The sequence below is a fragment of the Thunnus maccoyii genome, chromosome 18 (assembly GCF_910596095.1).
Source record: "Thunnus maccoyii chromosome 18, fThuMac1.1, whole genome shotgun sequence".
Taxonomy (NCBI): Eukaryota; Metazoa; Chordata; class Actinopteri; order Scombriformes; family Scombridae; genus Thunnus; species Thunnus maccoyii.
In genome coordinates, this window is record NC_056550.1 from 19,633,634 (window position 1) to 19,659,469 (window position 25,836).

Sequence of the window (25,836 nt, forward strand, 5' to 3'; positions counted from 1 at the left end):
CCTACTATGTTTGGCTTCTCTGCGTGTTTATTATGATAAAATGTAGTATCTCCATGTATTGGGAGTCATTATGTTATTTTTATGATTCACCAGAGGACACACATGGTCCACACTGTAATAAGTTTACTTTTCTGTTTATTCAGACCACTCTGAACACTGAAGGGCTTGATTGCCTTAATATATAAAATATTTTCAGTAACAAATGTGATGGGGTCTATCTCATCATTACTGACGTATGGGAACCTTCAATCCTTTTTCCCTCCTTCCGTATCTGGGAAGCTGTTCTGTTGAACTCTTTTTTTCCTCTAAGGGATTTTAATTTACAAATGCAATTATACGTCTAATCCATTATTCAGCTGGTGAGGTCCACTGACTGCACTGCCTTGTAATTATGCATAAACCCTGGACTACCCAGTTGTAATTACTTTGACACGCCCCAACCCCACTCAATTTACAGTTGTCCAGTACCTTTCTTACGTAAGAAAAAATTTTAAGGGTGCTCGCCCTTTTTTATTTTGCTTGCTTTGTTTTCTGTGCATTTTAAGCAGCTCAAGCAGAGTGCAGACTGTTGTAAATTTCGTGTTTTAAATTTTGTTTTCTAGCTACAAACTAGACATCAACTCTCATTTTTGATGATGACCTGGATGTGTTCACTTGATAATGAGTTGAAAGTTGAATTTGGGGAATGTATATTTAAGTACCAGTTAATTCGGTACATCTGTACAATCTAATGCAATCCCATACAGCTGCACTGCAATAAGTTTTCATTTCTTTATCACTTTAGTTTTTGTTGACACTTTGTCAGAGTGGTATTGATTTAACTTGGACTTGGCTACGCTTCTGTATGTGGAAAGATGTTTCTAGTGTTTCATCCATGCTCATTAACATGCATGAGGGGACAAAATATTAGAAATATCTAATAATATAATGCAATACAATGCAATACCAGCACTACCTACAGCCTCAAAAATCAGTTATTATTGTTGAATCAACACCTCTGAACAGAAAGTGAACATTATAACATATTTATTGCAGGACCTCTGCACAAGATTGTTGGTCTGGTAATAAACTGGCTAATAAACTGGTAATAAATGGGCTCTGTATATATTTGTACTTGCAGGGATACAATGATAAAACCAGTGTTTTTTATCCCATTCAGACAGTAAACATGCTCCAGAATTTGTCTCTAGATTACATAATTTTGCTGTCTGAACACCATTTGGAATTAGCATCCCAATATTATACAAGAATAACCTAAAGCTGTTGTATTTAGTCTATTATCAGATGGATTTTTGCTGTTTAATCCGGCATCATTCAGAGGAAGTATGACGACTGTAAGCAAGGGGAAAAGTCACACCCTTTTTCCTTTCTGTGACGTCAGCCACCGCAAACCTTTAACCTTACTCAGTAGTCTCAGCTGTACACACAGTCCGCTGTCAACCTCTTCTCACAGCATCTTGAATGTGTGTGCTTGTATGTGTGATGTAAAGATGATCCTTTGCCTTTCCCTTGGGGATGAACTTGGAGGGTCTTGGCTCTGGTGTCTAGGTGTTGCTTGTTTATATCAATGAACTTGACAGCACTCATTGCATTATTACTCGCCTGTCTTCCTGTCTTGGTGCCCTCTGTGCTCTCATGTGCTGTTTACAGCCGCATATGATATACAAATCTATAGTATGAGCCACACTAAAACCTGTCTTTGTTGAGGTAAACTATTTTTTTTTTTTTTTTACAGACGAAACTGTGAAAAGTAGGAATATTTACCTGTACAATGAGGATACAGAACAAAGAACTGTGTGGTGGAAATTTCATACAAGAGAATCTTTAGTGTCATGTAGCACAACAACAAGTTTTGCATTTTTGGAGACCTCTAATAAACAATCATTCAAACAATCCCCAGCGCTGCTTTCCCAGGCTACTGGGACTGATACAGCTGGAATAACAGTTTGTGGTTTGGGCTCCTGTTTTTCCCAGTCACGCCATTATCTCTGGCTGCCTGATGTAAAAACACAGCTCAGGCGCACCACAGGCTGGCAATACACACATTTTATATACGCTTGTACAATTTTCATACTCGGTATGAAAATTTCCTGTATGCTTATTGTCAGTGCAACATGATACATCCATTTGCCTCTTTTGCCTCTAATGCACTGAACCTGTAGTACATGCAGTGTTTGTTTTTGCAAAAATGCAAATAACAGAGGGAATAGTCTGTAATCTATGTTACATTTCATATTATGTAGATCGCTGTAAGCATGATTAAGAAAACAACGTAGAATTTAAAATGTTTGCTCTGACAGATCAACAAACAAAGAGGCCATAACACTTTATGACAGGTTATCATGGAAGCTCTGTTATCAAGCCTTTGGTGGGATATAATTCAAAATTTTTAAGCTGCACCTGTGTAGCCTGGTAATCTGTTTTACATTAACCTGTAATCAAGGTGTGTCTGCTCTGTCAAGCATTTTATCAGATTGTAAGTGATGATATATTTTAAGAGGATCCACAAGTCTAGTGATCATAATGAGTCTGGTATGGAAATAGCTGTTCTAATTGTTTGATTTTAGTATTTGTATTGATTTAATAATAAAAAAGGAGGTGAATCAGCTCACAATTATAGCAAAGGATGTAAAACCAGCCACAAATTTGCAGATGAAGTATGTTTTGACAGAAAATTTGTTACAAGAGCCCATTACTTTTCTCAAGTGTTGGTCATTGTCATTCATCAACGTAATGTATGTTAAAGACAGGAGCGAACAAAAGACTGAAGATGCTTCTTGTTTTCGACACTGAATGATGTGTTTACCCAGTCTCTTCCTCTCCTGGCAAAACAACACCTGCCTCTTTGCTCTAACGTCATGCTAACAGGAACTGACAAGTAGGGTAATAGCTCGGGTGAATTGCAGCCATATTTGAACTGAGCACTCACTGAATCCTACATTTGCTGCCATATAAATACTCTGCCATCATTTTTGGGGAATCAACCCCCATAAAAAAAGTATCTTATATGCGTTTGACCCACCTCATAGGTTGACTGTGATAAATACATTCAGCATAAGGCTAAATAACCCTTTATTTATTCCATGGAATACGTGAAGACATGAACAAGACTGGTTATTTTAAAGGCTGTTTGGTCTTTGAAGTCTAAGAAACACATTTGTTGATTAGAATCAGAAACTTCTTCTTCATATTCCTGGAAAAGTGTAACAATTTATTTATTTCTAAAAATAAAACAAAATTTGTGAACATTTGTTTGCATTGTCCAATGAATATTAAGCTGTACATACGAAAGAAGAAAAAAAAGGGTTAGCTGATAAGCACAAAACAAGGGGTACAGTAATATTTTAGACGGGGACAGTGAAAAGCAAGTCAATGCTCCTTGTGGTGTCCTCTATTTTGTTGCCCAATTGTGATGTCCTTATCTGTTATTACATTTTTTGACATTGCTTTACTGCTTGATATGTACATGTACTGTAGGTTTTAACTGAAATGATCCTTCTCCTCCAGCTCAAAACAGATAGCCTGATTCAATTTGACACATTATTTACTCTGTGATTCAGCCCTTTTGCTATTGTTGCATGTTCTTACAAAGCCTGAACATATTCTTGAAGATTTGTTTTATGGGTCACACAATAAAAAATGTTTCACAGAAGCTCTTCTGAGACTCATCTATTTATACGTTACCTTTGCCCATTGGCTGTACCTCAAGGTTATATGCTGACGTCTCACTTGCTTTGCCACCCAACTAACTTTGTGAAGAAATAACACCAAATACACATAAGGAAAACAATCCAACGTTGGGATTAACATTGGGTGAAAATAGCTTTTGAGTACTGTATGTGAATTTGTCATCTACTACAAAGATACACACATTAAGTTATTTCCAACCTGTGTACATTCTTGGTGCTTTAGTATTTTTGTTCAGAAAGTGAGCAGGTTAATGGAGACACTGGCACAACTATGATGCAAAGCTAAACAGCTGAAGAAAGCTGAGGTAATATTTCACACTGGGTGATATATCACTTTGATATTAAGAATAGTATAATTTGTGGACTGGTTCTCAACAGTTGTCCCTCTTCTTAGCAGTTACACCTCTGACACTTCGCTCCTGACATGGAGGTGTAAATCAAGGCGGTGGTGGCAGAAGCGGTTGACTACTGACCAGCTGGCCTTCTGCTTAATGAAGAGACGCAACTTGTCCCTGAAGGTTTCTCCTAGAAAGCTGTAGATAATGGGGTTGAGGCAGCTGTTGGAGAACGCTGCCAGGTTAACAATGTGGCCTGTGAGCGGGTAGTCGTGCCACAGGGTGGTAGCAGTCCTCCGGGATGGGTCAGCTGTGCCCTGCAGCAGCTGGATGCTGATGAAGACGTTCTCTGGCAGCCAGCAGATGAAGAACACCAGAACCACCACCACGATCATACGCAGGGCTTTCTGCCGCCGTGGCCACAATCCTCGGTGCTTCTGGGCCCTCATGAGGATGCGCCCAATCAGAGAGTAGCATAGACCAATGATGGAGAAGGGCACCAAAAAGCCAATGGTTACCTCCAGCCACTGAATTTCAAAGACGTTGGCAAAGCAGAAGTGCACCTCACCCCTGTGCTGGGTCTGCACAATGGTGAAGGGAAGAAGGGTGGCCAGGATGGAAGCCATCCAGATGAGGCCACAGCTGAGCTTGGCATGCTGCATAGTCCTCAGTGGGCTGCTGCTCATTGAGCTTGCCAAGGCAATGTACCGGTCAAAGCTCATCCATGTGAGAAAGAAGATGCTGCTGTACATGTTGACCTGCAGGAAAAGGGACATGAAGGTGCAAAGGACAGCATAGTCGTAATACTTCTCGTTCAGATTGAAGACCTCAATGAGGGAATCTGCCACCAGGATGAGGTCAGCCACAGCCAGGTTCACAAAGTAAAGGTCGGGGATGGTCATCTTCTCTCTATGGTTCAAGTTCACCACCAGGATTAAGATGTTACCAATAAATCCAATTGGAAAGAGGAGGATGGTGTACAGGCAGGACAGGAAGAGACCAATAACGTAAGATTGGTATTTGTCTGAGTTTTCAATCAAATCCGTAGTGTTGTACTCATATGAAGTGTTCAGTTGTTCTGTGCTGTTAACATATATCCAGAGCATAGAGGTTGTCTGCACTTCCATACTTACTGTGGTTGAACTGTCTTGAATCATAGGCACCATGCAAGTCACCTGTAGCTGCTACATCATTAAACCGTGTTAGTTCCCATTTATGTCTCTCTAAAGGGGGAATCATCTATACTGTGTTGGCATGCTGACAGAGGTCAGGTGAGTGGATCAAAATGTTTATGGTAGTTTTGACCCCATGTTGACATCAAAGTTCATCTACCAATAGATTCCAGACATAAAACAGAAGCACCTCCATGTCTTAAAATTGCCTTTGGCCTTTGTAATCTGATGACTCACATCGTCCAGATTCTTCAAACTGCGGACCTGAGATTAGAGGGTGGCTTTCCTTTCTCCTCTTTTGAGTCATCTGATTTGAGTGCTGCTTTGTCTCTCCGAGTCCATGTGCATCTTTATTCAGCGAGCCCAGGCCAGAGACGCTATTGCTGTGACACCCGAGCTGTGGAGTGGAGAGAAGAGAAAAAAAAAATCTGAACATGGAAGACAATTAGGCGCAAAGACTTGGAACAAAAGCAATCTTAAGTGCACTTAAATTAAAATATAGAAGCAGCGGAGTGCTGGTTTTACTTATTAACAAAAACTTCCTATTCAAAATCAGATATGGAAATGGCATAAGTCCATTTGGTGAATAGTTTTAAGGGGTCTAAAATGGATGGCAGACAACAAAGTAAGCACATTAAAATTCAAACTTCACACTTAAACAGATGCATTGAAATCCTCCTTTAAAATCCTCAGCCAATCTGAGCTCACTCCAACTAGTTTGTCCAGACATGCTGATTATTAATTGGTGATGAGATGAAAAAATATTCGTCATTAACGTTTAACAAACCTCTGTGTGTGTTTTGATGGCACTCACTCTCAGGTTTTGTGATATATCTTTGAATGTGTATAACACAATATCTATTCACTGCAGGCTTTTTTGCTATATACCTTAGTGACTACCTTCTTCCTTTGTGGACCATTTTCAGGCCCAAAATTTCATGTAGACTTTCCCCTGTGATAGAAAGACTGTATCCTGTTTGACAAACATGACCTTTAGCAAACATTCACAGCCCTTAGGGTTTTATTCACACCAGAGGAAACACTGCAATATTAATGCATTGTTATTAACAGTAGTCTTCACAGCAGTCACAGCACTCTTTAAACCATACTCTCCAATGAATTATCAATATCAAAGCATTAGCAGCGTACAGACTTTCCTTTTCACGGTAGTTTTTATGGAGAGAACAAAATCCCATAAATTCCATCGCTAGTTCCATAAAAGGAATTAGCTAAATTGGTTTTACGACCTATCCAAGCTCGCATAGTTTATTTCTGAATCCTGAGTTAATACCTCAAAGATCGTATCTTATATTTTGGAAGAGATTGAAAGACTTTTGAAACAGTTCTTCTGTCTTGAGCGCATTTTGATCTGCAGACCTGAGATTATGTAAAGGCTCTCTTAAAAAAAAAATCATGACATGTAATGGAGCAAGATAAAGAGCTACTTGATGACATAATATACAAAGCATTATGCAACTGGATTCACTTGACATGAGGGAATGCCTGATATACAGTGAAACTGAGCGGCCGACATATTGACTGAAAATTAATGAATGCATGCCGTATATTTAGTGTATAACATATAATTTAACTGCAAAATGTCCTGTTTTTAAAGATACAACTTGAAATTACTATATAGCACATAAAGCACTCTACAATAACCAGCAATAGTAACAAAGATGTGGTGATCAAAAACATCACTTACTTTTTAAAATTTGGGATTTGTTGCTTCTCCATGCTTGTCCTGTGCAGAAGTCAGAGAGCCAGAGATTTGTACATCCCATGTCCGGGCTTCTCTTCTGCACCACCTGCTGTTTGGCCCAACCCTGTCTGGAGAGGAGAGGAGGGTGGGAGAGACAGAAAGGCAAGAGAAGATCTGTCACCCATGGTTTGTCACCATGCTTGATCAGATTCCCTTTTCTCCGCGTCTTTTCTCCCCCCCCCCTCGATCTATGATTCCAGGTGTCTGCCGAGCATCTAAAAAGATCCAGGAACTGAACTGACTGACTGCTGATTTTAACACAAGGGAAAGTTTGGATAGCAAATAAATACAGTGTGACGCTTGCCTTGACCGGGTTGTGTTGTTATGGAAACCACTTATATATTTTTTTGCAGTATTTGTTCACCTGGGTGGTCTAGCTTTTAGTCTTAAGGGTCGTGTAAACACGTTGCACAGGACCTTTATTTTTTTCCATTGATTAAAAACAGAAAAAAATGTTTACCTACTGTTTTGTATTGATTATTGATTCCCATACGCAACATAAGACACTGATCATTGCTCCTTTTATGTTCATTCTCAATATTACAATTACATTCAGAAGAGGCTTAAAATATTTTCCCCCTGACCGGGAGCCATCACTCTCAATAAAGGGGACACAGAACAGACTCTTTGCTCCTGGGAACAAAGAGGAGGAGTAACATTAACATAATTTGAACTAATCTATGTTATGTGTTCAAACTGTGAGTATGGAGACCTATTTGATGTGGTATTGGGTGCTGTAGTGTCTCTTTGACAGCTGGGATGCATTAACTGCAGATGTCTGCAATAATTGCAGACATACATTAATCATCTGCTACAACAGAGCTATATATACTGTATATATGATGAACAGACAGCATCACACTAAAAAAACTATAAAACCATATCATTTTAGAATAAACAACTATCAATATGCAGCACAATGATGTCCAGCAGGTTGGGGAAATAACTTTCAGTGTTTCTAAATTGCTCAGTACAGACCAGATGTTGCTTTCTGACATGTTTCCCTTATTATGGGCTTAATGTTGCTTGAATGGGTGGATTCCTCTTATAAAATGAGATTAAATCATTTAGAAGAGAGGTATGTAATGAAGAATTTTAAGGATTAAATGGAAGCAGAAGAAACAAGGAGGGAAGACAGCAAAAGGCATTTTATGATAACATTGATTTTCAGTTTGTTCTAAAAGACAGCATGTGACTGAGGTTTTCACAAAGCGGTGAAAGATCATTTCATCCACGGACAGTCAGAGGGAGAAGAGTCAAGGCCAAAGGCGGGATCATCGCCTAGAGGTATGGGGTTGCAGCTCTTTTGGCAGCCCTGTGCACCAGCTCCAGGGCTTTGAATATTATACAGCTAGTGGAGTGAGTGCATATCCGGAGTTTGAAGACAAAGCAGGTCTAGTAAAGACAACAAGTGGCAGCTCAGCTCATACCACAAAAGAGAGTTCCTGGTGAGATGGGATACAATTTTGGGTTTATAGGAGGTGGTGAGTTAAAAAAACAGGCTTGTATCAATGCCCTGCACACTGGTTTGCTCTGCTGCTCATTTAGCTAGCTTACCTGCCAACAGACCAATCATGTTGCTTTGGTAAATTTCTTTTGATAAATAATCATCAGTAATCATTGTATTATATCAGCAGCTGAGATGATGAGTGTCACAGCTTCAAATCAACAAGCTAAATAGCCTATGTGATGCTTGTGCTATCTTGCAAATCATGAGTTGATATCTTGCCTGTGCTCAGTCCTGTCTGTGTGCTTGACAGTATGGCTGTAGGCTGTTCTATTGTTCTGTTTTGGTTTTTGATAAGAGACGACACAGCAGAGAACGGTTTCCATGGCTTAGAGGCAGAGGATTTTAGTCGTGGTGGAAAGTCGATTCAACAGCTGAGATGAAGAAAGAAGAGAACATAAAGTCTGAGAGGTCATACAGAAAGCCCGATTTGTGTGATTTTCTCTCAGCTACCTGAAATCTCTGTTATTCATTCCACATGACTTCACACAGATAAGGGCAAAGTGGCAATGTAGAGGTCAGTCTATCGGAAAGATGCTCGAGGCTGTCAAAGAGGGAAGGGAAGAGGGGAGGAAGAAAAGAAGGAGAGTCTTATGGTTGATGTGAAATGAGGGAGCATTACTCAAACACAGCCCTTTAAGCAGAGTGGGTAGAATAGGTTATATTTGTTCTACCTTTGGTGAAAACAGATCTTAGACACACAGTGAAATAAACTTCATGTGTGATACCACTGTTCGAAGCCCAGTAGAGAGCACTCTTGGTGCATATCCTGTCATAACCCTACTGTATCTAAAGACACCACAAAAGGTTTAAAATAGGAGTCGTGACACTGACTGATAGTAGGATTTCTCCAGATTATGAAACACGTCCAAGGAAGGAACGAATTAAGTACGGTAACATAAGGTAAAATAAACAGTGAGTTTCATCTGGAAAATGTTCCTCCAAGACCAGCTTCTTGTCAGAAAAAGCTTCTTGTCTGTGCTAACAATCGCTGAAATGATGTGTGATGGAAAAGGTTGATGTGAACCACTTGAAGAAGTGGTGACACATGTTGTAGCAAACTTATTTATAGTGACTGGTTGTTCTGCTTTATGTCTTTTGCTGTCATTAACATGGCTGAAACAAGTAAGCTTGCCATTTCCTGCCTTCAGATTTTGCTTTTTTTATGATCACTTAGGAGATTTTGCTTCAGCTATTGCCTTCAACTGGATTTTCCAACTGGATTAATTTGCTGAGAGTTTTGGGAGAGGATGCACTCCCAATTTATGTCCACTGGGTGGCCCACTGGCATAAACTGTGAATACCGTCTGGCAAGATGGAAAGATGGAGAAAATATGAATGTCAGAAGCACATGCTGAACCAGAATCAGACAAATGACTGATGTGATACAGAGGGAGGTTTATGAAATTAATTTTTGGCACCAACAATACATTAACAGGTGAGGGTGTCATGCTGAATTTTGTATTTTGAAACTTAGACAATGTTATCCATGTCACAAATTCAATTATAGAAGTTAAGTGAATACTTTGGTTGCTGTTTTTTTATAATTATGTTAACCAAGAAATCCTTCCTTAGCTGTGAAAACATATAATTATAATAACTCTATTGTTTCCTTGTATGAAAGAGAGGCTTACCATGAAAGAAAGAACAACAATACTTCATGGTGACATCTAATGAACAAGACAGCATTACCAGTGTTGTTAATGGGAAGTTGTGGGGTTTAACTGCTTGTGGTTGGGGTAGTGAAAGTGGGAGGTCTGGAAGAGGGAGGGTACAACAGCCTCATCTGCCTCCACTTACCAATCTGATGTGCTGTTGGCTCCATCCAACATCTCCCACAGCCACAACCACAACCTCTGAATGGAACATCCTGCACAGCCCAGCTCCTCTGCAGCGCTTCCAGAGCCGGGTTTGATATTTAGCTGATGCTGGGATTTCATTGTTAGTATATTTAATTTTTTTTTTTTAAATTCTCCACTCCCCTTTTTTTTTAAGAGGAAAAGCTGAAGAACAAGATTGGCAGGGGAGGAAGGGCGGATTGTTTTTCAAGCATCTGCCCTGCTCCACTTGTCTCTCCAGACCTGAAGTGATGTGGTGGGTCAAAGACGAAGGTTCCTTCCTGAAGTCTCTGCTCTGTTCTGTGGGAATCATTATGGTAGTAACTTTCAAAGTAGGTCAAGGACAGCATCAGCCACATCTGAAAAGACATATAGATAAATTATACTCTTCACCAATTGCAGGAAAAAAGTTCTAGATACAAGACACCAGTCAGTCCAGTTTGTTTTATTGCTCGCATTTAAATCCAAACTTGGGATCAAAGCCAGTCTGGGATTGCAGCACGTGGTCTTTTCTATTTGATCTGGTTCTTTGCATTCAATCATTCTCCTTGTTCTCTGTCCTGTCTGTGCTCCCCAAATCCCCAACCTATTGTATTTGATTTCGTGTTCATTGTTAGTTTGGTTGCAGAAGTATTGTTGTAGCCCTCAGGCTCTGACACTTTCACTCTCCTGTTGGTTGGTTCAAGGATACATGGTTTTTATTGTACTGCTGTCCCCCCTGTCTGACACTCTTTTCCAAAACGCTCACTGTAACTTGTCTCATCTTGTTCTCGTCTTTATATTCTGCAGTCCGCAATAAGAAAAACAGCGGTGGTCCTACGGTTTTTGTGTGAAATCTGGTTGACAGCCAAATGAAACATTTAAAGCCACAAGCCAAATGTTCTGACTACATAGGTGGTCTGATGCTCGATGCTGTTATGTGCGACTGAAGTTGACCCTCATACTTTTGGTCTGGCTGAACCTCTAAAGGAGAAAAACAACATTAAGACTAATGTAGCACATTAAAAAACTGTGCTAGGTCAGCGTTACCCCCCATTCCCAGACAGATGCTTGTTCAGTTAAGAGCTTTTCCTGGTACACTTCGACTTAACGCAACCTGAGGAAAACAATGAAACCTGTTGTTTTACACACGGTTCACTTAGTTCATACAGATTATTTTTTGTGAGTTTTTATAATGTTAAGAGTTTAAGAATCAACCCTTTTGCTACCTTGAAGACTTACCTGGTTCAAAATTACCGATACTCACCTAGCTAATATGCCCTTTCTCTCACTGTCTCTCCCTCCTTCTCAGTCTATCTCTTTAGTATTCTGTCTTATGTCATTCACCTCCAATCTTGTGGCATTTGTGTCAGTTTCTTGATCTACTGTAGCTCAGATTTTACCTCCTTTGTATGTCGCTTAGTTTGGGCAAAGGCGTCTGCTAAGTGAATGTAAGTGTAGTGATAAAAAAGTTGGCATGTTAAGTAAAATTGTAGCAAACGTTTAGTAAAATTTGGTTGATTAGCTTTTGTGATTAGCGCATTTTGGGGCCATGTAGAAAGTGTGACTTCAGGCTATTGATGTCTAATATTGATATTTCTTCAGCTGTGTTTCATATAAGAAAAACAAAATCCCTTTGCGTAATTAGCTTATTATTCTGTACTGTAAAAACCAAAAGCAAGGCATAAATACAGATGGTAACTACACTTGTTGACTGATGGTTTGTTTTTTTTGTTTAAGCTAACAGAGTCAAGTGAAAGCCCCATGAAACTCCTTTCTTCAGAAGGGGGAAACAGCAACCATGACAACCACGTTCAATTCACTCCATTATCATATCATTTCCAGATGTAGTACATATAATTCAAGACCTCCTCCTGCTGGATCTATTTGTGTTTTGGCTCTTGGGTTTTATGAATACATACACTGTTGTGCAACCTTATGTTGTTACTGTTGCTGGGTCTAACTGTAAGAAATAAACAGTGTAATAGTTGACAAGAGCTGATGAATAATGAATGATTATGAATACTCTTCTCCGCCATATGGCACCTTACCTGTTGAGATTTAATTTGAACCCATCTAATTATAAAGATTTTGATGGTGTGATCCATCACCTCATCATCTCACTCCTGCTAGCTTCCTGTTGCAGTGCTTTTTGCACCAGTTCCTCGTTGCAGGCAGTCACACAGCGCTCAGTGTGCAGCGTTACCAGACGTAGCCTACACAACATTGTTTTCCACTGAGAATGGCAGCAGTATTGGACTAGACCCTCAGAAGACTCAACAATTCCCCAAATGCCAGGAATGCTGCTCTTTTCCGCTGTCAGAGTGGCGTGGCAGGATGGGAAGCCGTGGCATCCTTCTTCACACCCACTCTACTGCTGCTTAGAGGGAGGGGAGACCACTTGCCCACAGCCATGACTGGATCAAATTTGAGGGGTTGAAGAGCTGGATTTGTAGATAAAAGCAAACCCAACTTCTTTAATCAGTTAAGAGCCAGTCTTTCAGAAGTATTTTTCTGTTTCAAGGGACATTTTGGGGGATAAAGCACCAATTGTCTTGATTGACCTCCTGAAATTGACTGATCATGTCCGGTCATTTTATTGTGACACCCTGCAAGCACAAAGAGGTTCGGTGTCAATTCTACCAAACAGTCTTTCAATAGTACAGTTATAACATTATCATAAGTGTTGGTATATATCATCGAGATAAGAAAGAGATGTAATATCCATGTTAGTTTATTGTTTAATCAGTCTTTGACTCAGTTGACAGTAGAGTAAATTACTTACAGAATCTAAATATATCTCTCAGAAAATAATACTGTATTTTGAAAGAGCATGGAATCTTCCGGGAATTCTCTCACTTACAATATATACACATCATTTTGTATTATACATATACACTTGTATACACAGTCACAAGAGCATCACATCTGAAAGTGGATTCATCTGGATTTTTTTTTTTTTGTTGAGGTTTTGCCGTTCAAATAGCTAAAATGCATCTGCATACATTCGACACAGGAGAACTCTGAGGGTGACTCGGTCTGTTTCAGCAATTTAACCAAACTCAGTGATTATTACTCAAATTTCTTCATACTGACGTGACATTCAGGCCCCTCTGAAACAACAAACCAAACTCACACTTGAGCAGGCATCTGAGTTATGTGTGATTTTGAGATGCTTTGATCAAGCTTCATCTGCCAGTTGTGTACATTTTGCAGTCAGTCCATTTTTGGGGAGTGCTAACTTTTACCTCTGCCAGAGATTTAGTTTTAGGTTTCATCTGTAACATAAGAAATATATCTTAAATACTTCTTAGACAGATTTTAATTAAATTTGGAAATTTGGCCTGCTACTACTTCACATATCTACTCAAGACTTTGACATTGTGAGGCACAGAAGCTAAATTTCCCCCCTAGATTTTATATTTATTAGCCAAAAAGATTGTCTGTTTCCATTTCAAATGCTTTACAAAACACATTTTTCATCTTTTCTTCAAAAACTTTCATCCAATCTTTAACAAACATTGGCAGCCACTTAAATGGCCCAGGAATTTTGTGTTTTTTCTTACTTGCTGAATTCCTGCCAATTCCACATAAACCTCCATATTTCGTGAACACATTGTGCAAACAAATTTGATGGCACATACACATGTCAACTCAGAGCAATCTTTAAAAACTTGATGGTATTTTGCCTACATATGGTGCTGCAACGATATGCTAAAGTTAAATGGCCATAACTCTAGTTTAGCGATTCTCTAAAAACGATCATGATTGTCATTCACTTTGTGTAGTTTGATGCAGATTCATATTAAGATGGAAATTGGAATCTATTAAACAGTATCTATTATCAAAATAACAAATTCTGAGTTTTGTGCCACCTTGGCAGATATTTCTGCTCTCTGAGTAACTTCTAGTTGGATGTTTTCATGAAATAAGTTGGCATTCATGGAAAATATTAAGGACTTCTGTCAAACAGGGAATCATTAAAAGGGCTCAACTATGGAAACTCCCCATGATTACTTGATTAAGCTTGAAAGTGAAAGTAAAGTGATGTTGAAGTGAATCATGTGAAATAATCTGATTCCTGGAAGGACAATTCAAAGTTGATTGTGGAGTTTAATTCTCCTTCACATTATCGGAAATGGTTGATGACTCCTACAATTCATCTTGGGACACTTTATTTATATTTGGATCGACTGCATGAAAATACAAATGGCAAAATGTTCAAGTTTTACCAAATCAGAAAACTGGGAACCATTCAATTCTCTTCACTTGTTGGACTTTTGGTAAAAATGAATATGGGCACAACGTTAATCACTGACAATATATAGTGCACCAATTTGGGGCTGAAAACAGACTAATCATCTTCAGAAATGCTGCTTAAATTTCTTCCATCAGTGCGTCAGAAGCTTTGATTCAAACCACCTATCATTTGACCACACGCTACTGTTTGCTTTCCAATCCTAAATGAACAGTAACCATTGGGACTTTGATCTGAGTTCAAATAATGATTAACTGTGTCACGATACAGTTTTTTTTTTTTTTTTTTTGAAATGGGGCAGCACATACTGTAGCGCATAATGTAAACACACAGCCTCAGTTGAAAATAAACAGTACTTCCCACTGATTGATTATAGATACACATAACAAGGATGGGGGCTGTGCAGGGAAAATTAAAATGCTGGACACTGTTTCATACCTCAGTCGTAGACACAACATATCCCTAATGCATGAGATGTTTGAAAAAATACATTATGCATGTGTGATACTATGTTAAAATCCTAATACAAATTCCATATATATATGAAAAGCATCAAATCTGTGTTAGTACATCTGGCAATCCTTTATACTTTACAGTGAAAGTCAAGCACACTTTTTTTTTTTTAGCAAGTCAGCTTTAACATAAAAATTATTAAATTATTTGAAGGTGTAAATTGAAACATACAGTATGTAGCTACCGTTTATGGTCTATGAGTGGGATAAAACTATGAGTGCCCACCTTCCATTTCTCTTCAAGTGAATGCCCCACCTCGCTGGTGTATCTGTTCACAGGATGATTCATAAACTGGCCTTCTCGTTCAGAAAGCTAATAAAAAACTAAACTAATGCAGTGATGCAACAGACCTCATGCAAGAACATGTCTTTTATTTTCAACTTGTATCTGGGACTAGAATAGTCTGCTCACTTTCACAAATAGTCTATCTTTCAGTGGCAGGCAAGAAATCAAAGCAGCTTTGCCAATAATGTGCAGATCAGTTTACTGCATCTGAGCAGAATTGCAGTTTAAACTTCGCCGACAAACACACTGTTTACAGGCGCTTGGTTGGTGAGTCTTTGTGAAGGGTTTTCGATGGCACCAAAACAAAACCTCCCCAACACTCACAAGTGCTCATACAATTTTGGGAATGTGCACGCCACCTCCTCAGGGCCCCGTCTGTGACCCTGTGTGGACTTCACTGACTCTATGTGAGGCATGTGTACTTCCTGCAGTAGCAAAATATAGCTTAACAAATCACATATCAGGCTGAGGTGACTGCTCTCAGCCCAAATATCATGAGCTGACTTTTCATGACTTGAAACTGGTTAACAGGTGATTTCAGCAGAGATCACAAGAGGTAAACCGGTTATGTCTGAACCCTGAATACAAGCTTGATATAAGCCTTTAATGTAGCTGTGTGTGATTTCAAACTGGTGTGGATGTACAGTATATAGATTTTTATCATCATGTGTTAATATGATTAATGATTTGCTGCGGCGCTTGCCTTGACATATGCAAAAGTAATCTCTATATGCCTTCGAGTGGGATCAAAACCTCAAAACTCAATCTAGAAAAGTGAAATAAGAACATCTCTACATACCAGCACCTACTTCTAGCTACAGGGTAGTACTGGTATAAGAATAAAAATAGCTTTTGATGGACTACAGTAAGAGACTGTGAATATTGTACTCCACCTTTAAAATGTGAAGGATATTTACTCTGATAATGAGGAATCACTCTCAATACATTTCAGTAAAAGGATAACTCAGCTCTGAAAAGGTAGAACTGTCCTCACATTCAAGTGATTAAGGCCTGTAATTTGAGGGCAGTAAACTGTGATGTTTTCTGGCAGCGCAAAATGTTGGTTTACAAGTTTGACATGCAAAGCAAGTTGATATTCTGTCACTTTTCATGATTTCAATTCCGGTACAAAATTTGTAAATTGTTCTTCCAGGGACATAAATCATATATTGTAGCATATTGTGACTTTACTGTGAAATTTAGGTAGTCATGCATTAGTCAAATTTGCACACTGTCAGCAGAGTGTTTACCCATATCAAGAAAGCCGCACCCATTGCAATAGTACAGTGTTTGGGAGTCCCTGTAGTAACAGGACATTTCGTTGGTGTCTGTGTGAAACTTGGCTGATTGCGCCAATTTACTGCCCTCAAACTGGAGGCTCAAGTGTCTTAGTGGAGAGCTTCACTTGGTGACAAAAAATAACAGCACTTAGTGGTTTTTTTCTTGGTTTGTCGCCTCACTGCAGAACTGAAAAATATCAGATCAAGTTCTGGAAGGTGACAGGAAATTCCACAGTTGGCTACTTCGCTTTTAACACAGTCCAGAGCAACGAGGGAGCCCTGTCAGATACTGGCTCTGTAAGGGAAGAAAAGTACTGGCTAGGCCAGAGAGGTGGAGAAGGGGGGAGTGGGAGGTGCGTCAGTGATCTCCCAGGAGGGTAGATCTCACGTCACCACTTGCTGCACTGTTGAGCGTTCATGGGGGCAGGACTGGTCTCTGCAGTGCAGCCTCCTGAGCAGCCGCTGAAGCTTGTTGGAGAAGTTTTTGTTCATCTGCCTGTACATGAGAGGCATCGCAAAACTGCTAGAGAAAGCCAGCAGTTTAGACACACATCTCAAGAAATAGTAGGTAGGGAAGTAATGTATGTAGTTAATATACCTTGGTGGACCGACTACAGTGTGCACCAACAGGGTCATGTAGTATGGGGTCCACAGTACAAATTGCACACAGACTGAAGCAAGCAGCAGTCTGTGAATAGAAGGGTCCAAGCGAGCGGAGTCCTGATCCAGAGGTGTGGACTCCTTCCTTATGCGCAAAATGAGCACAAAGGCATAAAGAACAGCCACAGCTGGAACCACGTAGCCGATAAACATCATGATGGCGTCTGCTGCCTCTTTGTTCTGCATTTTGGTGCACTCAACCATCTTAGTGGAGATGTGGTTGCACACATAGAACAGCAGAGAAGAGAAGCTGGTGAGCACAGCGCCGCCCCAGATGAAGCCACACACATGTTTGGTGTTATACACACTGGACATGTATGTGCGAGGCAACGCCCGCTCTATGTAGTAGTCCAGACTGAGCAGCGTGGTGGAATACATGATGACCAGAGATGAGATGTTGAAGAGGATGAGCAGGGTGATGTAGACCTCATTGTTGTACTCCCACGCATGCCAGCGGGTGAAGGTGGAGCTCAGCAGCTCCACCGGCGCCACCAGGTTGAGCACAAGGCCCGCAATGGCCATGTTGACGAAATAGACATCCGGCATGGTCATAGACACCTTGTTCGAGAGGTTGACCACGACCAGCAGCGCATTGTAGCACAGCCCCAATGGGAAGCACACCAGGAGGTAGATGAGCGAGAAGACTGACAGGATGAGGCCGAAGTCCTGGCAGAGCTGGGAGTCCACGCTGGTGTCCGTCTCATTGTAAACCATGCAGATCCACATCTCTGGGCTCACACAGGTCAAGTGCTCTCAACAGGTCGACTGCGGACAGAGAGTTGGGAGAAAAGGAGTTAATTACAACACTGATCAGAAATGTCAGAGTTGTTAGCAATTACCAGAAATATTGTAATTAGAGATATGATCATTATAATTAGATATTTTTCACTCAGTGCTTCAATACTGATGATGTAACAATAGTCTGTTTAGGAAGAGAAAAATCCTTAATGTGGATGTTATCACCGAGCTGTTTCATTGCTCATTTCAATTAGCCAGGACAATCATATAAGAACATGATATCTTGATCTTGTGTATTATATATGATTGTATATGATCCTGTGATTCAGCCTTTAAGACCATGTGGAAAAAGATCAGCAGTATGATAATATCATGTAAACCAAAATGACATGGTAATTTTTATGAGCTTCTGTGGAGGATATATGATTCATGTATTTTATGTTCATGTCTGTGTGTATTTTGTTAAGACGAATTTCTCCTAAGAGACAATAGAGATGAAGTTAAAATTCTCAAATTATATCAAATCTCTTATTACCATTTTAACATAATATAATAGTGAGCATGAGTCACACTAAAAGTGACATATTCTATTGATATTAAGTTGAATATTAAGGTATTATGTTTTGAGGAAATCACAAAAACACAATAAGTTGTTTTCCTCGATGAGCAGATAATTACAAATCTTTCTTTATTGGTTTATGTGCTCGCTAGAGGAGCAAGTAAAGCCTTGACACACAAACACGTTGGCCACGGCGCTGCTATTATGCCCTGGGGTAACACTGTTAATTTCACTTCACCGCATCTGACTGGCTGAATACGAGCGCCTCACAATATGTTTCATTTGCTAGCTCAGCCTCTAAACCCACTATTTCTCCTCCTCGAGAGCCACACTGACCAGAGCTGTTGTTCTGGTGGAAGAATACAAAACTGCATTTGTTTGACGCCTCAGCAAGCTTTTTCTGTCTTGTTCTGCCTCTCTCTCTCTCTCTCTCTCTCTCTCTCTCTCTCTCTCTCTCTCTCTCTCTTTCTTTCTGTGTCACAGTCACATGCAGGGGCATTGCTGCCTGTGCAGAACTGCCCTTGTGCTTTTCACATGGTCAAGCAGCAAGCAGCCAGATAAAGAATAGCCCTTTCGGAGCCTGACACTTTACAGACTACTTTGGCGCTACTGCTCGGACTAAAGCACATGCACCTCCTGGTCAGGTTACCGGGCCAGGTTGACTGGGGGGGGGGGTTGGGCACGTGGTGATGAGTAGATTTATAAAGAGTGAAATGTGAAGCAGGCTCTGGTGAAGGGTCCGTGAGGAACGAGCCGTGGGGTTAGAGTTCAGGGCAAGGTCAAAGAAAAATGACCATTGCGCATGTCGGGAGCGTTTGGGATCAAACCTGATGGGGCTGCAAGATTTCAAAAACACTTATGTAATGCTCCCTTGCATTATTAACTCAGGTCATTTTAAATAAATTATTCAAATAGCTTTGGACAAGGAAAAGGAAGATCATAAGGATATCACAGGCTTGCAGTCACACAAGTTCACTGTATTTTATTTTATAAGTCAGACTGTTCCACATAACTGCTTCCAAGAGATTCTTTCCCTGAAGAAAGAATGAGCAGTATTATCTGGAAAGCCTCTCCCGCCAAAAATACCCTAGAATAACTTGCAGGAAAACAGTTTTGTTTTCAGGAAGATGGGTAACAATGCCAGTAAAGGGAAAGCATTCTTCCGTTCACTTGCGTAATACCACTACAGAGGAACTGTTTTGGCCTTAAGCCTCACACACAGTCGTACACACACACACACACACACGCACACACACACAAGAGATCAGTCCCTCCTCTATACTACTCCAATTGGCTGTAATGAGACTGTAGTGGAGGCTGGAGCCCAGAGCTGGACTGGAACAGGATCAGGAGGAAGAAAGTGTAGAGTTACTCTTTACTAAAAGTAAACTGTTTTCACAGAGACAAGAGCACTGGTCAGCCCTCTTGTAAACATGGCTCACTGATACCAGGTGACTCATTTACTAAGAAAGGCTTTGCTAAAAGCACATAATTAGCTGTGGTCCTCTCCCATAAATTATGTTCTCTTATCTGAACTTCTTGTAAATTGGAAGCACTAAGAAGTTTGTTCACCCTTCACTCCTTCAACAACCTTTCATCACTTAAAATGACTTCAGGAGAAGTTGGTGATTATTAAAGAGAGCACCCAGCATTGTGGCTGCCGGTCCCCATTCATTAGCACCTGCTTTATACAGACATTTTTGCCTCCCTTTCATTACCACATTGGCTAACTTGGCAGCTTCCGTTAGCTGCAAAGTAAACTACCACTAATCCTAAAATTCTACATAAAAAAGGTGTCATAAGTTGTGGTGGATTTCTGTTTAATCACTGTTAAACTCAAACAGTTTGAGCAAGGTTTATAGAAATTATGACTTCAGATCTAGGACTAGGAAAACATGTTAGCTATGATTGAATTAACTCAAAATTATGAGTTTTATGAGGAAATAGTTCTTGTCTCCAGCAACAGCAGCAACCTTGGATGTGACACAAGACCTTAACGGTGACAAAACAAAGATAAAAGCATGGATGAAACTAACTCCAATGTATTTTTTTATGCACACTGGACTGAAGGTAAACACTGGAAACTTTGGGATTTCCTACATTTACCTACTTGGAGTGACAAAGAGAGCCTCAGCGCCCTTATCTCACTGATTTTAAGCTAAGCACACAGTAGTTGCTGCACAACACATTTATGGAACACAAATAGGGAAGTAAATGACAGTTACAACGTTATTGTCCCCTCTGTATACTCTGCAAGTAACTGCAAAGAAGGAAAATACATTCAGTTGCTATAGCCAATACTAAATCATGTTCAAAATCAGGCTTTTCATATGAAGCTTGTGAGCAAACCACTGATGGCTTTGCACTGTCTGCACCAATTCACTCTGGGCAACTACAACTTTGGTGTTGTGAAAGTCATTACGTGCACATTTTGCCAGCAGCCAATGATAATGAAATCTCTAGTTTTCCATTCCACTGAGGGAAAAACACTCCTCATGTGGAGGCACTGCAACCTCATACAGACATAAGAATTTGTGGCTCTTTTTAACGCCAGTTTTTGTTGTTTGTCTGGTATAATGATGATTTTGCAGGTCTCAAATGCAAAAATGTGAGCCTCTCCACACTGAATAAGTCATTTAAGTGCCTTAATTTGTGCTCTAATAACCTCTAACGGGTATTTGCAACACTTTAGTGACTAAATTATGAGTACATTAATAAGAAAATCTGTCATCTATAACTAAGAAATAATGAATTATTGAATCATTATCATATAAATTATTGTTAGATGCAGCCCTACCATGGCTGTCACTAACAACATGCTTATGGTTGGGTGATAAACATAATATATGGATGTATGTCCATTGAAATCCTCCTTATGGAGTTTTTAAGAGCTGCCAACTCAAAAAAATGTGGTCTTATTGCTCCACCATGCTTGTACTGACTATCATCTGCATTAATTATGCACATATCCATAATTACAACAAACTTCCAGTGTTGTGATCAATTACTAAAAGCATGCATATGTCAGAATGTGTTCATAGATTTACTTCAAGCGAAACAAAACAACATAGCTAAGTAAATAATTATAGCCTGAGCTCTTGTCAATAGAGGAAAACATGAGGAAAAAGTCTTGTTTTAGTTCTTTTTGCACACGAGCATGACTGCAGTTGTAGACTCGGTTAAGCCCAGTGTGAACTTTTTGCACTACTCCATGTCAAAAGTGGTTAAGTTAAATGTTCCCAGAGGGGGAGGCCCTGCTTCAGTGTTCTCCAGCCCCACCAAACATGATCCCCTAAGAGTGACGCCCACGTGCTTGACGTCTCAGCGTTTTGAAGACAGATCTCGCGGGCTGATGGGAGTAGTGTGACATAGTGGGCCCGCACCCCTCATATATCCTTACTGGAATTTACAGGCCCTTCTCAGAAAGTACTGAGTGATGTCACATGATTCACTACTTGTGTATGCAGCGACGTGCAGTGGAGCAGCACCAGGAAAATACTACAGAAGGAAAATAAGATTACGTGACTCCCCGTTTACAAATGTTGTGACTGTGCAACGGTGTCAGGGGTGAAGTGTAACACTATGACGTTTGAAGCACATTCATTTCCAGCATTCATTGATGTGTGATTCTCTGTAACAGCCCACACAACCACCAAACTACTTCTAAGAATTCCTTAAGATACAAATGGATCATTTAAGAAAGTCCCAGAATCTCTCCTGGTTCTAGTGATTTTCTCAGCCGCTTATTATACTTGGAAAGCAGCCCATTTACTGAGGGGTCTGACTTCAGGTGTATGCTAATGCTGCATAAAATTTTGCAGATTAAAATGACTAAGCTCTCAGTGGTGATTAAAATAATTGCCTTTGACTCCATTTCTGTGGAGAGGTTTTCTAACATGTTTCATACATTTTTTATAAATTATTTCCCCCAAATCATCATCATCAGTCCCCTCAGAAATGAGTCACGGTGCCATAGCTTGTTTTTGAATGAATTTCTTGTAAGCTACAGACGTACATTCAGATCATTTATCTACCTGCCTACCGTCCTTTGCTAATCTGTTAATCTATAAATCTTTGGTAATCACTGGAAAACCGAAAGGTCCAAAATGTTCCTGGTATAACTGACTCACAGCTGCACAGAGGGTGTGGAGCAATGTTACATCTGCTTTCTGAGAAAACAATGTTTACTCATTTCAAGCTCTAGTGTCATAAAATGTGGTCAAGCACAGGTCACGGTCTCGTCCACTTTCTTTCTTAGCAACTGTCACAGGCATCAACAGAGTCAGAGTTCAATGGTCAGCACAAAGCAGGCTTACCGCCATTAAGCCACGGCACACACGCCCATGTCCCCTTTGGTCACATGGATGGAAGTTGACGACAACAAGTGCAAAGCCTAAATCTCAAGAAGTATTTAATTTGGTGAGCAGTGAGACTAATCTGATCAGAATTAGTCTGTCAAACTGCAGCTTTCACTCAGCCTCTGAAATGTGGTCAGGTGGCCATCTAACTACTATTACTAACATGTTAGTATTACCATTTCTAGTACTACTATACATGTATCATCTTTATTAGCCACAGTCTGAATAATAAACATTTGGTGCATAATGAGTTACATCTGTTATTACCTATAGATGATGAATGTCTTATATCAAAACAAAAACGTCCTTAAAGTGTTGAAACCACTGTATAAAAAGTAAACTGAACAAATTAGGTGAATATATTCATTTGTCTCTGGAGTATATGAATCTAATATTGGTATCATGCTTTAAGCAGTTTATAATATTGTATTATCTGAATGTTTTAACATCACAAGACTGTACATATGTAGAAAAAAAAAAGAAAAACAAGGATTAATTACTTACTGATGGCTTGAGATTGAGTGAAATAGCCTATATTAGTAGATGTATTAATCCAGTAAGCAAGGCTTCATCTCCATCCTGCAGTCTACTTGTTATAAATATTACATTTGGTTAAATAAACAGACTCACTGTGACATCCCCTTAGTTGTAGGTCTCAATGGAGGATGTTATGTCAACAAGATATAGGCTATTATTCATGCAAAGTCTCTTACAACTTTAATGCTGTGCTTTAATAATGCTTCTGAAGACTTAACAGGCCTCTGATCTGTCTCTAAACTGATACAACTCCCCCCCCAGCATGTGAGAAAGCGGATCCCGTGAGAAACATCTTCAGGTGTTGTTTTCCAAAAATAAACGCGTTGTTGGAACTATAGACAGATGAATAAGGGTATAATAATAATAAGGGTAAGAGACAACAAGTCATAACAAGTCAGCATATGGTGGTGTCTATTTTATTATAGCCGACACGGTGTCTCTCCATCACACTTGACTGCACAGATCAAAGCGTGGATAACTGTCACGGCTTCACTATTATTCTACCATTTCTACGGCTTATTGCAAAATTGAAGCTACTCACAACCGCATCTAGTCATCATCAACGGGGCAGATTCACTTTTCTACCAGCTTCAGGTGAAAATTAAAGGCAAACTTATCACATTGGTGAATCGGAATAATAGAAAAGAGAGGAAAACTCACCAGAAACGTATAGATTTGGCTCGGTGACAAACCTACGGAGGCATTGAGTTTGGATGTAGCATTTCCAGTGGCATTTCTCAGTCGTTTCATTTGACAAAAAAATGTCCTAAAATACGCGCTTCTGCTCTCCTCGCGCTCATAAATCCTATAAACAACCAAAGAAATCGTTTAACTTCATTTCAGTAGAGACGGGATTCATCTATCAACTTTTCGGACGAGGCTTGTTCTGAAAAGGGGCTGTCCGTCGCAGACTTTACTACTGCTGGAGTGCTGCTGAGCCCTACAGTGTGTACACACGTGACCCTCCCCCACTGCCTCCTCGCTCCGCTCTCTGCTGCTGCTGATCTCCGGTCGCGAGGCCCGAACGGCCGTTCTCTGCTCTGATTGGACGGAGGGCAGGGAGGTGGGGCGCGAGGGAGAGCGAGGGGAAAATATGGGAGGCCGATTAGGGTGAAAACATTGAAGTACTTGCATGTACACACTGACAGGGTGCACATACGCACTGAAAAAGTGCACATGGGCGATGAGACTTTTCACACCTCACCACCTTCACACACAACAGGATGTGTCTGTCTGTCTGTGTGTGTGTGTGTGTATGTGTGTGTGTGTGTGTGTGTGTGTGTGTGTGTGTGTGTGTTTATCTGGGTGTGTGCGGGTAAATTAATTTCAGTGTGCCTGGAAGTTGCTGTAGTGTATCAGCATAGACTGTAAAAAATAATGGACGTAGCCACCGTCACATCACCCATTGGTTTATGAACTCCCATTGAAGCCTGAATTTGCATTTTAACTGTCGCCATCTTGGATTTTTGGAGCCAAAGTGACCATATTTGGACGAGAGGGTGGCGCTGACCCTAATGCTAGCTGCTAGCTGCTGGCTTGGTTAGCAAGATGCATTACAGTCTATGGTTAACTGTGATAATGCTAATGTTAATATTTGCTAGCGAGAAACAGGCTTAAAACCATTACAACAAAATGTACTTACCAGAAAAAAACATCTGAATGTTACAGTAAACTCTCATGAGCTGAAAACACACTGATATAGTGACAGCTATTTCTATGCTCTGTGAATCTGTGGTTATGCCATGGTTACTTTACTTAACCAATGTTGTTGCCGTGGCAGCAACTTGCCTGTGACAGCACCCACCTGTCACTCAAAGTGGCCATTCTTTTAATAATCATAACTTTAAGCCTGAATAAAATTTAAACAGGTGAATTATATAAAAATTCACCAGCCATACAGTTGTCGTGAACAGGGAAATTAGCTATTGAGACCAAATCCGTTTTTTGTACCAGACTGTGAGCATGTTTGACTTGCTTTTGGAGCCAGCCTCAACTGGCCATTCAAGGAACTGCAGTTTATGACACTTCTGCGTTGGCTTCGTTTTTCAGCCCCGGAGGTTGCCTGAATATGGTCTGGCCTGCGTGTGTGTGTGCGTGTGAGTGTGTCTGAGTGTGTGTGCATAAAATATTTTTCAATGTTCCTGGAAGTTCTTTCAGTGTAACAGGGAAGTACACTGGTCCACCAAATTCATAGGAAAAAAAACAATAACAGTAAAAATGGCAGGCAGCCAGTTGGAGGGGGCTATCAGTATTTTGAGGAAGCTGCTTTGTTCACCAGACCTCTTTGTGAACCAAGAAGTCTCTGGAAATATGAGAAATCCCGTCAACTATGAGAATAATGAGATAAGCTTGTTGTCTAGGCCAAA

General features: G+C 40.2%; 2 protein-coding genes across 5 annotated transcripts; both read right to left on the reverse strand.

The window, feature by feature from the left end:
• Positions 1–2,608: 2,608 nt before the first annotated feature.
• On the reverse strand, positions 2,609–11,811 carry gper1 (G protein-coupled estrogen receptor 1). 3 transcript variants are annotated; one of them, XM_042393078.1, is made up of 4 exons: positions 11,550–11,811; positions 10,266–10,662; positions 6,902–7,026; positions 2,609–5,593 (listed from the first exon to the last, which is right to left on the reverse strand). In XM_042393078.1, exon 4 carries the CDS (start codon positions 5,188–5,190, stop codon positions 4,087–4,089), a length of 1,104 nt encoding a protein of 367 aa, XP_042249012.1. In that variant the 5' UTR covers positions 5,191–5,593; positions 6,902–7,026; positions 10,266–10,662; positions 11,550–11,811; the 3' UTR covers positions 2,609–4,086. The 3 variants fall into 3 exon arrangements, with proteins under 3 accessions (XP_042249012.1, XP_042249013.1, XP_042249014.1); XM_042393079.1 differs by lacking the exon at positions 11,550–11,811 and having other exon boundaries at positions 10,266–10,683; XM_042393080.1 differs by lacking the exons at positions 10,266–10,662; positions 11,550–11,811 and having other exon boundaries at positions 6,902–7,250.
• Positions 11,812–13,000: 1,189 nt separating this feature from the next.
• On the reverse strand, positions 13,001–25,256 carry gpr146 (G protein-coupled receptor 146). Of its 2 annotated transcripts, none has more exons than XM_042393594.1 (2): positions 25,113–25,256; positions 13,001–18,043 (listed from the first exon to the last, which is right to left on the reverse strand). In XM_042393594.1, the coding sequence occupies exon 2, from the start codon at positions 18,002–18,004 to the stop codon at positions 17,003–17,005; it is 1,002 nt and encodes a 333-aa protein (XP_042249528.1). In that variant the 5' UTR covers positions 18,005–18,043; positions 25,113–25,256; the 3' UTR covers positions 13,001–17,002. The 2 variants fall into 2 exon arrangements, with proteins under 2 accessions (XP_042249528.1, XP_042249527.1); XM_042393593.1 differs by lacking the exon at positions 25,113–25,256 and adding an exon at positions 24,131–24,458.
• Between the last annotated feature and the right edge of the window lie 580 nt (positions 25,257–25,836).